At 36.7% G+C, this 13,720-nt stretch overlaps 1 protein-coding gene across 1 annotated transcript in view; it reads left to right on the plus strand.

Moving 5' to 3' along the window:
- Positions 1 to 6,385: 6,385 nt before the first annotated feature.
- The window catches only part of Smp_125120.1 (hypothetical protein), a gene marked incomplete at its 5' end in the record, with an annotated part of 22,367 nt that continues 15,032 nt past the window's right edge, over positions 6,386 to 13,720 (plus strand). Inside the window, 4 exons of the mRNA XM_018799387.1 lie at positions 6,386 to 6,551; positions 6,582 to 6,672; positions 8,838 to 9,071; positions 12,312 to 12,392. Coding sequence (XP_018646615.1) covers positions 6,386 to 6,551; positions 6,582 to 6,672; positions 8,838 to 9,071; positions 12,312 to 12,392 — 572 coding nt within the window. The remainder of the gene's footprint in view (positions 6,552 to 6,581; positions 6,673 to 8,837; positions 9,072 to 12,311; positions 12,393 to 13,720) is intronic.

The raw sequence follows: 13,720 nt of genomic DNA on the forward strand, positions 1-13,720 counted from the left end.
TAGGTAACTTTTGGTCCTTAAGAGCGCACCAGCTTTCACGAGCGACTAATAAGTTTGTGAGACAAGAGTAACCTGTTCTAAAAACCATGCTGCTTTTCGGAGAGGATCCGGTTTTCATCGAGATACTTTAACAGCTCCTTCCGAATAATCTTTTCTAAGATTTTAACAACCACACTAGTTAGGCTAATTGGTCGGTAATTCTCAGGCTTATGTTTTGTACCTGTTTTGAAGACTGGACTTACTATGGCGTTCTTCCAGTCTTTTGGTAGACGACCCTGGGTTACGGATAGATTAAAACATACACTTAAAGGGTTCGCAACAAAGTAAGCTAATTCCTTTAGTAACCTAGGATGCAGTTCATCGGGTCCAGTGGATTTACCTATGTCAAGCTTAACTAGCAGACCAAAGACATCGAGTTCTTTAATGGTCACGCTGCCCAGTGTTTGTGTGGGGGGATTTTCATGGACTGGTGAGAAGGGTGTTTCTATGGTGTATACATTGCTAAAGTATTCAGAGAATACGCTGCTAATTGCTAACAAATACACTGCTATACACACACCTCTTGTTCTCCATTCGCTCACCATTGTGTTAACTGAACTCTAAACCAAATACTGTCTGCATTTGTAAGCTATAATCGGAATAAATCATATTCAACATTTGGTTATACCACTGGGAGGACATCATCCTTACTGGAATCTTCAATCATCTATAATTATGGATTTTGGTACCAGACTCAGTCAGAACAAGCGCAAACCTAATGAATTAAGTAACGTCCCTATTTTTTGTTGTCTTGCAGAGAAAGCCAATCAGTCTCTAGGGCTGTACTAAGAATTGCCTTAACAGTACCTGCAGTCTGAGGTATGCAGGGAAGGGCATCTGCGTTTGTATGTCGGCTTCTCGGTCGACACTCGCATGTGAAATCGAACTCTTGTGATCGTTCCTGCCAGCGTGCTACTTGCCCTTCTGGTTCGCGGAAGGAGCAGAGGCACTGTAATGCACGGAAGGGTTTCTCTAGCAAGTAATGGCGGAAGTGTTGTGAGAATTTTACTAACGCTAACATCTCTCGACATGTTGTGGAACATCTTGCTTCACTCCTATCCAGTCGACGACTAGTGCACGCGAAGACTCTTTCCTGTTCATGTCGAGCTACTTGTGATACAACTGCTCTAATAGCCGAGAAACTAGTGAAGATACAACTAGTCTTGAAGTTTTGCAACTCCAAACCAGTAACACCTTCTGTGTTCAAAGTGTTTCCCAACCAGTTGAAATCAGAAGTCAGATGAGAAGAGATAGGAAAGATATATTTGATGCGTTATCAATATATCGAGAAGCGTTTACTCTAATCTGGCTAGTGAACGTAGGAGCTGTGTCCCACGCTGGGTCGTAACGTGATCTGGTACGGATGCATGACCGAAAGCCTTCAGTTAAACGAGTTCACTTTAACAATGTGGTCAGCATCCAATGTCGAACAGTTAATGAGCTATTGATTTTGGGGAATTATTTACAGCTACCCTACCATCCGTGTCAAGTGTAAATTCGCCTCCGTCTGCTGAAGTATCCGGGACGGCCAATATGGGTAAGGAGGTTAACCGTGCCTCCAAAGCATCGAACGCCTGTTGACAATCTCTGGTCCATACATCGATTATACAAAAGGTGTTCATATATGGAGTTTGAGATGTATATTGGGTGATATGTTGATTGGCACACCAACACCCAGTCAAATAGGATGTATTACGTCTGCATTACTAATGTTATGTGGGGAAGATAACGAGTTTTTATTGAACATTTAAATTGAGCCTATTAAACTATCGCTTACTATTACTATTCCTATTCACGTTTTACCCTAAAATATGTTTCACTGTAGATTAGTTAGACAAAAGCACAGTAAAATCAGTATAATCCTCAGCTTTATTTCAAAATCATACAACTGACTTCTAACCTATATAAATTATAACCATTCCTTGAATTTCGAATAATAAGTGTTAAAGTAGTTTGTATCGAAGATGTATGTATCACCAACAGAAAACGAAATATATAGTGGCAGGAGGTTTAGAAGATCAAAGAAAAGAAAATGAGAACATAAAATGATTAGTTTGGAAACGAAAGAACAATAAAATTTCAAACCATTGATTGACATATTGCAAATGAAGTATTTACTGTATGGTACTCAGATCTACATATTGCACTAGCTAGCATCCATCAGAAATACATTATTCCAATTTTAAGGAGACTGAAACTCACTATAATATCCGAACTTGATTCATCTAGTCTCACGGTTCTTGGGACGTTAACCAAAGAGCCACTTTGCCTGTGACTGACTTTATTTGATCGAATTCTGAATAATGCAAGATTAAGTGTTTGTTTTATTTGAATGGAAGCAGAATGATAAACTGTGAAAATAATGTGGACTACATAATATTTTAGATTTCCAAAGTCGCTTTTCACCAATATATCAGCTTACATAGGCTTTTACAGTGATTCAACGTTTCAATGAATGGAATCACATTCGCCTTAAAGAAATAAACAGGTCAATCATTATCATCAGGTTGTCTAAGACATGTACTTTAAATTAAATCAGATTCAAATGTATTTAACGTTTTATTTGTCGAATATAACCAACAAAATGTGATTGGTACCAAATGTACATTATATTTCATGATGGTATTACATTCTCTGAATTCACTATTTTCATTTCAATGTTTGATTGTTGTTCTGTACAAAATCACTAACATATACATCAAACTGGACTAAGGTATTTAATTATTCCACAAGGGTGAAAATAGCTTCGCACTAAGTCTGTGTTTGACCGGTTATCCTCCACGGATCTCTTCACTTAGAAACCCATTTGACGATATAAATATATGTATATATAACCACATCGTAAAACAGAGAAGTCACCATTAGCATTTAATTCAGTCTCACTTGGTATAAAACACAGTAATATGCTGTTAACTAAGCAACAGTAGTTTAAGTTACATAAAATGTATTGATATAACATCGACCTTAATCCTTATAGTTGGGCCGAAATCAGAGACTTCTCTTCCCTAACCAAAAGGTGGTACGATGAAGCAATCATACATGAGCTAATTGATAAGGGAACGAAATTGACAGGATCACGCAACAGTTCAAGATTTGCTTTTTTTCTATGCGATTGGACATAAACTTATGGTTGAATTTGTTGCTTAATTTTGTGAATGACATTTATCTGTATATTGACGAATAAGTTGTGAGTACATTCTTCATTCAGTTAGCCAGTAAAGGCTTCTATCACATTCTCGGTTTTCTCGTACAAATAACTGGTTTTGGCACTCATATGGGAAGTGTGTAAAACAGTAGTTGACTGAAACAACAACACAGTATAACACGAGGTTGCTGAAATCATCAACCTGCATTATGAAGTGGGACAAAAATCTTTAAAACAAAAGGAAAATAGGCATACCGAAGAACCAAGGACTCTGAGACTTGTAGGCAGAAGCTGAAATAATTAATACCTCTTGGTAATAACCAAAGAGGGGAGCTAAATACAGAGTTGGTTGAAGACTACCATTCGGTGCCTCATACTTCAGGAGGGCGAACATGATGTGCCTGCTTGTTTTGCGTAAACTTACTTCAAAGTCCTACTGTAGCAGTCTAAGTTATGTATTTAAGAACTGGCCCACAATCTTCTATTAGGATTAACACATTAAAATTCAAATATTTATTTTCCTCCCTACTTTTTGTAATAGTTATGCTTCTCATCATTTATATCGAGTTGTGAAAGGTTTGCGTTTAAATTGGAACCACGCGCTCTACTTTTTCCTCACGTCAGGTAATAAAAGCCTACTACAATTACTTACAGATCTTTTAAATTCCTGTGTGATAAACACAGACCCAGCACCACCAACTGATAATCTTCTAGACTGGCCTACTATTACTTAGTGGGTAGATCATTCTTATATGTAAGAGCTCCTACAAAGTGAGCAGAGTTTCCATTGAAAGATCATGAATTTACGATAGAGATGAAAGAAGCATAACCGTTGCCTTGTGGACTAAGCCAAGCTGTCTGTTCATCAGTCTTCATGGAGTTCACTAGTCGCCCACTATCCGACGCCCTGACTAGTAATTAATGCAATCTTGCACCCAGGCTGATAGATCATTCAACCCCGGGTTCATGATTTTGTCACTGACCGCAAAAAATAGTAAGAATAGCATTGAAGCACAATTTTCAGAATTCATCAATATTACATTCCATGGAGCACCTAAAAACATTGAATAGCTCTGTGAAGCTTGAATAACAAGTGGAGGATAAAAAAAACACGATTAAGGTCAGGGAAAAAGATGCTGTTTGGAAGACTCATGAAATCGAGGTCTCCATTACAAAGTAAGATTTATAATCATCTTTCAGAACGCACGTGGTTTTAACCACTTTTTATCACACTCTTCAACAAAATATAACAGGCTCGAAGTTATTTATTGATTAATTACTATTAACGATATCACGCAAATGACAATCAATCACACCACAAGGAAATTACTGTTCTTTTAGTCTCCGCCTATGTGACATGATCTCTGAGATACTGAAACTAACCCCTCCCGTATTCATCATGTGAATGTATTTCGGCATATGCACATTAAATGGTAAGGTTAAGACATAACATATAATATAGTGAAATAAATGACAACAGTGTGGTTTGAAAGTAAGCACGCGAGATCAATTAGTTTGAAAATTGATTATATAACTGTTTCATGAAGCAATAATAATATGTGCTTGTTTGCGTGTTCACTAAGACCTGAAAGTCTATCCCACAGTTACAAAGTGAAATTGATAGATATACGATTGCTGAAGTTTTAAAGTGGTTGGAGTTACAATTGAATCAGCGTCTAAAATTTGAGCATAAGAGCACTGGAGACCTAGTTATATTACAGGAACTAGTGAAAGAGAGAAAGATAATGTGGGGGAGTATGTGTAAAAATTCGGCTGCATTCAATATATCATTGATTGGAGTGTATAAAGAAATGTCGCATGACGTCATAAACAGCGTTGTGCACTAAGTATTCACGACTTTACGACTGAAGTGAAGTCATGAAATTTGTAAGTGATGAAAATTTGTTTAAAATTGGTTTGGCTTAACAATAGTCACAAGGTAAAATAAAGCAAGAATTTTTACCCACTTGAATAGGATTCAGGGAGTGAGTCATTGTTTCAGACATGAAACTGACATGCTACAACGACTTCAATAGCTGTGGATTGAAGTGGTAAAAGTTCTCAGTTCACTACTTTGTAGTGATAGACTAAGGCACCTCAACCTATTTACATTAACTTACCTCATGTTACCTGGCGATTTAATATTGGATTACTGCATACTGAACGATGATTTTGTATTGATATGTCTCATCTTATCTTTCTATTTAAGACAAAACATCAGTTCAGAAACCGAGATAATATAGTTTACGTCCAGAGATTTGTTTTTCGCATTGAATAGCGAATTACGTGAATCCTATATCAGGATGCTCAGTATCAGCACCTGACGATGCATTGAAAACGGAATTGGTCTTTCATATTCCTACGAATTGTGAAGGTCACTTTGTAGTGAACAGGAAAAGAGGTGGGGGAAATCAAATGTATTTAAGCACAAATTACAAACTATCTCACTAAATTCTGATAGCCATACAGTAAACAGTTGTAGCTGTAAATAAATCCCCAAAATCAATAGCTCATTAACTGTTCGACATTGGATGCTGACCACATTGTTTAAGTAAACTTGTTTAACTGAAGGCTTTCGGTCATGCATCCGTACCAGATCACGTTACGACCCAGCGTGGGACACAGCTCCTACGTTCACTAGCCAGATTAGAGTAAACGCTTCTCGATATATTGATAACGCATCAAATATATCTTTCCTATCTCTTCGCATCTGACTTCTGATTTCCATTGACCAGGAAGGTTTCGAATATAGAAGGTGCTACTGGTAGCTAATTGTCAAGTTAGAATACCAGTCGTATCTTCACAGTTAATTTGCAAAATAACAATCAATTGTCTCAATCTTAACTGTTTCTTCTGCAAATACCAGTCCATCTCTGATTTCATTGTTCATGCATTTTCATACAGATTGCGTTTCATTCCTGTTCTTTCCTTCTCGATCTTCTGCCAAAATACAGTCTACGTCTGACCATCATTATATACTACTTACGTGGATATAAGTAGACCATACAACAACATGACCTCCTAACCTTAATAGTAAGTATTACATACATATTCTAACTATGGCTTTTGATATGAAATAAATTACATAAATTGTATCATAATCCTTGGATCTCAAAATACTGTATTTTCTTCTCGACAGTTTTTAAATAAAGCAGTTATGTGACCTTGAACATTTCCTAGTAAGCGCTAGTTTCGCATGGGATGGATCACTTGTATTCGAAGCTCTCTACGTATGAGCTTGACTATACAGATGATATAAACAAAAAGATGCGTGTCCCAGAAAAACTTTCATACGATTCCGATAATTCAGCAACACTCAGTGAAGGTCATGATGTGTCTTTCCGCAACTATCCAGTTGCAGATTTAAGTGGGAAACTTAATTGTACTTACTTTGCAGTTTTAGATGCCAAACGCTCATCAGAGTACGCCCCAGGATATAGTCCTGACATACTGAATAACAGTGACATTCGCTCGAAATTAATTTGCAAGTGAGTTCAATACAGGTATGCATCTTCATTGTGACCAGTCAGGTTCATATGTAAAGCAACGTCTGATATATGCACTAAGCCACCGCAAACTAATTCCGCTTAAATTATCACCCTGAGATCTCACTTCTGACATTTATTTACTCTTCTATTGTTGTATCTCTGGTTTACACTCTGTCATTTTACTAGGAATTTAAAAAGGAAACACAGTACTCTGAAAAATGAACTGAGTCTAAATGAGTTAGTTATCCACAAAAAATCAGATATTTCGTTTGACTAATGCAATTCTGTCGCACGTGTTCATTTCGTTAAGATAGACGTCTGAGGCCAAGTGAACTGAATACAAATTTTATATCTCATCGTCCAAACAGTGACTATTGAGCGTAGTAGGTATTCTTTTAAACTAGTACATGATTCTCCAAGTCACTACTCAGATTGCATGAACAACAAAACCAGTCGCTGTGTGTAATTAAGTATCCGCTTATCTTTCAATGCTTGGTTAGATTCAACTTTTCAATTGGGTGATGGTATGCAAGCGTCAAAAAAGCTACAAAAAACTGGTGTAATTTATCGATAGCCTTCCTCTCAAACGGTGTTCTACAACTAGCTTATGAAGTGTTAGAATTCTCAAGATTGTAAGATAGTACTCATCCTCTCTCTAATGTCCACGTAAATTTCGTAAATTAGTTGGGCTCCCAAAATTTGTTACGTCTATTATTTCTTAGTACCAATGCTCGTTTATTTTCGGGCTATTGAATTGGTAGTTCCGACGTTGGACCCGGAGTATTAGGTAAGGACGGCAAATCGATTAGCGAGGTCAATCTTTATCGCCTTGGACGTTCAGAAAATGTGTTACTTAACCCCATCCACCGAATATCTTGATGGGCGATAATGACTGGTGTAGAGGTATTCTGGAACAAAGCTGGGGGTATCCAAATTAAGACGTGGGATCAGTCCATTACTACACTAATTGTTGAACTGAACCATCTAGGTAGGTGTCAGTCGCAACGTAGAACTTAGTATATATATATATATATGACATGAAATCATAGGTAGGTGATCATCTAGTTTAGGTCCATATGACTATCGTAAACAATGTTTAGAGACTTTGTTTTACATGATTCAACATTGTTCATAATAACACGGTTGCGCATACTCTTTGACTTCCATTAAATCCCAGGTTTCTAAATTCCTGTTTTAAATTGTGGCCGAGCGGATGCCTTTTGTTAGCATATGATGTGATAAGATCGCCAACCAGAGAGAAGCGAATTATCGATTGGAACAGTGACACACGAAAACCGTACGAGCAGTCTAGAGTGCGTATCGGTTCTGCTTCTGCCTAGCCCAGCCAGTTAAGTCCAGAACACCAATAACAGCCTCTGTGGTATGAATCATTGTATTTCAAACATACTGAGTTTATATTCCAAACAGATTGACCACATCGTACCAATAAAATAGAAAATAACATTTGTACAAGATTTAGCCAAATGTGGTTGTGAATGTGGGAGGCAGCATTTAATAGACTACAGATAACTCAAGAATGGTAAATCGTATAATAATAGTCTATAGGTCAAAATAAAGCTTATAATAAGGGGGACACGAATATGAATAGTTTAAAAATTATATGCATAATATTGGTCCATAAAACGATCCCAAAGTTACCATTCACTATTGTTATCGGGACATAACAATTCCTTATGATTTTTTTCACTTATATTTTCTTGAATCGTATCTTCGATGCCTTTATTGCATCTTTATTGCCATCAATATTGTTATCACCTCTACCACTCTGGGATTTGTTTCGAGAATTTCATCTTGTTGTGCTATTGGAGCCTGGTAACTTGAACTGATGTACACATGTGCCAGATCCTATATTGCATATGACTGACTGACCAGTGTGTGTATAACTTTACAGCAAAGTTCTGTCCATTATATTTTCTGTGTATGCTCCCGGCCTTTTCGTATTTTCGAACTGGACTTTTATTTAAAACAAATACATAAAGGTTAGAATAGCATAAAACGTTTCTCTTAGTTACATACTCACATACTTATAGCTCATAGTTGCGTTATCGTAGTTACGTTATTTTTAGATAAATATAAATATTTCATGTACCAATCCGATGGACTAGTCCTGACACATATCATATTTTTGTTTAATTTTGTTCTAGTGCCCAAGCTCATGCTTCCTCTCAGTCGGCAGATGGTTCAGCTAAAGCTAATGCTTCTGCTGGAGTATTTTGTGAAACTTCTAGTCATCGAGCACAAGAACGCCTTCGTGTATCAAAATCTTCCTCCACTGGTGATAACGAACACGTATCTATTGATCATCGTCTTATAAGACTTGAAAAACGAATATCTCATTTAGAATTTCAACAAGCTCTCATGAAAGGGGGATTAACAGTGTATATATTATACCGCATCCTAAGATGGGTTATAAAAAATTCATAATAAACTTGTTATAATGACCATCATCCCAATGTATTTTCGAACAATTATATTTTTTTAATCACTGTAATGTAAAGTTGGTGATTACCTCCCTATCTGTTTTTACTTCAAACAGTCTAGATTACACACAGTGCCGCCGCATCTGCTAGCACAGTAGTGAATCCTGTTAGAATTTTTCAGTTGTCTTCTTGTTTTTCAAAGGAAAAAAATCCACTATCTTTCACAGATATTCTATACATACATCATCAGAGCGCATTTCATGTACATCACTCATTTTTAAATATATACGTATTATTTCTATTTTTAAAACTTTTGATATGTAGTTTAAGTTCTGTTCGTGTTTTTTTTTAACCGTTGATGTTCAACAGAAAGTATTGTTTTGTTCAGTATTCTTCATCATATAAACTTTTTTTTCATTAAAAGCACTTGAAAAATATTGCCCCAATATTTTTGTGATTTTAGTATAATAATTCTCATAAACATCATGTTTATATGTCAAGCTCCTGTAATAATCACTTGATATAAATTGATTGTCATTCAACTCAGCTCAATGACTAAATACAGATGTATGCAATAGTTTTTAGTTCAAACCTCTTTCTTTGATAGCTAGTGATACTACCCGACTGCTTAGTCTGAAGATTGATTATGAATACAGTGATCTTGAGTGCTGTTAGAGGTACGAGGGCAGTTATCACTTCCCGGTTGCCCACACTGTGGAAAAGTTCTTCTAGAGGTACCTGAAAAGGAAATAGAATTAGAAGTGGTCTTAATGACCTGAGAGCGTGACCGCAGTGCCCAAGGGACAACTACTTGAAGTCGGTCACACACTACCTTTTTGTGGGTAGTTTTTGTGTTAGCTCCGTACTTGTTGGGACCTTACCGCCGAAGACGGATATCCATGGGATAAGGCGAGTTGTGCATTTTTAGGGTCGACCTTTTCTAACCTCACTCCTTCTTGTGGGAAGGCAGCATCGCTATTATGCTGGTTGTCTGAAGGAAACACCTTACTGCTGTCACACCTGTGTACAGTCAACAGTACGACTTCGAACCTTGGGTTTGCTGCTTTTAGTCTTACCGCTCTTCAACCGACCTGTCTGGCATGGTAGGACCTCGAGGAACGATTGTTCCAGCCTGTATAGCTCGATTGATTCATCACGATAGGCAAGCCCGACCACCACGTCAAGGTAGCAGCAACGGTCGGGGAGCAGACTAAGTATGGTTTCGAATCAGTGACCGGAAAGTTGAGAACTATTTATCACTCAACGCTAAATCACAGCTAACTTATCATTCATACCAGTGTGCTGTAGTTTTTTTTAGATAATATCAGCATGTTCCCCGTTATAACTTTATCTGTTCTTGTCTTGTATTTTCAACTAAAATCTAAGTTTTTATCGATTTATCATCCATATATGCATCTGTATTTCTTTCTTGCCTATGAAGACGTTTCCTTTGATTTAACAAAGTAGAGAAACAAATGTGTACTTGTACATAGTCTGAACTATTTAAAATATATTTCCTTAGATCTTTTAAACTAGTTTGTGTATTGGTCCCAACCAGTCTGAAAATGCCTTGCATTTGTTCACATTCTGTGTGTAATATTTATATTTTATCTGTTTCACTCTTTTCGACTTTCGTCTTTTTTGCAGATAGTCAAGTATGTTGTCTAATCCTAGGATACATTAAGACAGGAAGCACATTTTGTAATATTTGCTACAATCTATGTTCTAAGTTAAATCCGTCCTGACGACTGCTTAGTTGTAATATTAATAACTTGCTTCCCAAACATAGTTACCATCTCCAACGATTGTATAGGCATAGCATTCTCAATAATGGATTTAAGTAGTATACCATTTTGCTGTATATAATCCAGTCATTTGTGGTGAGTGGAAAGTTCCAATGATTCTGATGGTTTTCACATAATTTGACTAAACATAGCTTTCTTTAACCAACGAATAAAGCAATCCCCTATGTTATTGATACTATGTTGTTTTAATAAAAACTTAGCAGTTACCGATCAATTAATAACACAAATAATGTAATGTGATCTAATGATAACTTATCATAAGACTAAACTTATTAACCAGTGTATTTTATTGTTTCTATACTTATAATACAAAAAAATGAAAAGGTTGATCATTGATCGTTAGTTAAATAGTATTAACAATAAGTAATCAGAAGGGGTTTTGTGGAGATTTCAGTATTTTTCAAAGTTGAAATCATGAGTCAATTGAAGCTAGAACACCATGGAAAACCTGGAAGCACTGGACGGCCGTTTCGTAGAATTATGGGACACCTTAACAGTGCGCATCCACGATCCCTCACTCGCGAGATTTGAACCCAGGACTTACCAGTCTCGAGTTCAAGAATACAATAATTTCAGGACTAAAGAGAATCAAATAGGTCATTGGACAGTTTCATAAATTTCCACTTATGTTAACCAAATTGTATGTTATTGCTCTATTATTATTATTATTATTATTATTATTATTATTATTATTATTATTATTATTATAGAATAAAGCAACACATGTTAGCGGTCTTTCTTTTGCTTCAAATGTCAAATTATTAATATTTTCTGTTAACTTTGTATCCTAATTATTTATTTATTTTATTACTTAAACATAAATATTGGTACAATGGGGCACCAAATATATATGCGCCACACAAATCTGATTTAATTTGTGTGAGTGCTATGGTACTGCACGGGTTCCCAAACCGAAGCACGTGGTTTTCTTAGGGGGCCACACCCGGAGACTTTGACCTAAAGGTCTGATCCACAAGGCAGTGGAGCATCGTGAGGAGATGCAGTCCAATGGTAGTAGGTCACCAACGATTGGTTCATACGCTATTTGTTCCTTCTGGATACTGAAGCCCATGTGCACCATTGGTTTGGAATGGAGGTTTTCCAACTCCCATAAGTGAACTTTTCGTGTCCACCAACCCAGTTGGAGCGCCGGACATTCGCTTTTCGTTCTCGCAAGTTTATAAACAACACCCCCGCTACGAAAATACAGTGAGTAGGACTTCTCTGACAGAGGCTGTATACGCGTGGCCATGTAGCCATATATCCTAATTAAATCGTGTACAAAGTAGTTTAGTATGTTTTCTATGTTTATTTTTGTTATACAAGACAGGATATAATATGTCACACCTATACTTATACTTATACTGTTACAAACTTGTAACTTGCATAAATTTACTTATTTTCTTACTTTAATAGATGTGATTATAATATTCTATTATTCAATTTACCCCCCCCTCCATCTAACAAATTTTGTTTGTTTGTTTATTTTTATGTCTAATACAAATGTATTTCAATTTATATTTTAGCATTATGGTCACTTCATCTGAAGAAGATACTAAACGTGAGAAATTAGTTGGACGAGTTCGTACATCAGTTATAATATTTTGGATTTTATCTATTATATTTTTAATAATAGGTATAACAGTACTATCTATGTATCATAATTTAAATGAGTAAGTTTATATTTTCAATACTTCTCATTGTTATTATGATTATTATCATTATCATATTATACAATGTATATTCCTATGAAGGAATATACATTGCCCCCAAATGCCCTGGTACGGGTGAGAGTTGGGAGAGCCTGCTCTCCCTCTCGAAATGCCACACGTATATAGCCTCTGTCAAGGAAGTCCTACTCAATGCCTTCTCGTGGCGGGGGTGTTGTTTACGAAATTGAGAGGACGGAAAGCGAATGTTCGGCGCTTTAACTGGGCCGGTGGACACGGTGAGTCCACCTAGGGGAGTTGGAAAACCCTCATTCCAAACCAATGGTGCATATGGGCTCCAATGTGCTGAGGGAACAAATGGCGTATGAATCAATCGTTGATCACCGGCTACCACGGGAATGCATCGCCTCACAATGCTCGATTGCCTTGTGGATTAGACCTTTAGATCAAAGGCTCCGAGTGTGGTCCCCTAAGAAAACTACCTGCTTCGGTTTGGGCACCTGGGCATTATCATAGTCCTCACACAATCAAATGAAATGACGATTTTGTGTGTAGCGCATATGGGTTTGGTGCCTTTTTGTACCAATAATTATGTGTTTAAATAAATAAATAAATAAAACAAATATTCCTTTAATATATAAATCATTTAGATATTTGAATATAAGTATGTCATCTTAAAGGAAATATAGATTGTGGGTAACATTAGAATCCAGAATTCATGTTTCTTTTTATTTAGGACTCATCAACTAGCTATAAATCTAAATTAATTCATGTATTAATGTTCACTAATAATAGGATGGTTATATCAAAACTATCCACATGAAATGTATGTATACTGTAGTCAATAAGAACACGAGTGGGGACAATTGAATGTAATCACAATTGATTGATCACTGGGTGGTGATCAATGTCATGCGTATCAATTCTGTATTAATGCTGATCGAATGCTATCGATGAAGTTGCAATGTGGCCACTAGTCTAGGTGGCTCGACACTGCGTGCACTATGTTGAGATAAGATGGTGGTTGTAGGTGGTCAACAGGTCAGGGACCACCAGTTCCCTCAAGATTACAGGTACACCTTGCTGACGAGTGCCAAGTAGCACGAAACCCGGGTCCAGGGTTTCCTGTTGA

The sequence above is a fragment of the Schistosoma mansoni genome (genome assembly GCF_000237925.1).
Source record: "Schistosoma mansoni, WGS project CABG00000000 data, supercontig 0148, strain Puerto Rico, whole genome shotgun sequence".
Classification (NCBI taxonomy): Eukaryota; Metazoa; Platyhelminthes; class Trematoda; order Strigeidida; family Schistosomatidae; genus Schistosoma; species Schistosoma mansoni.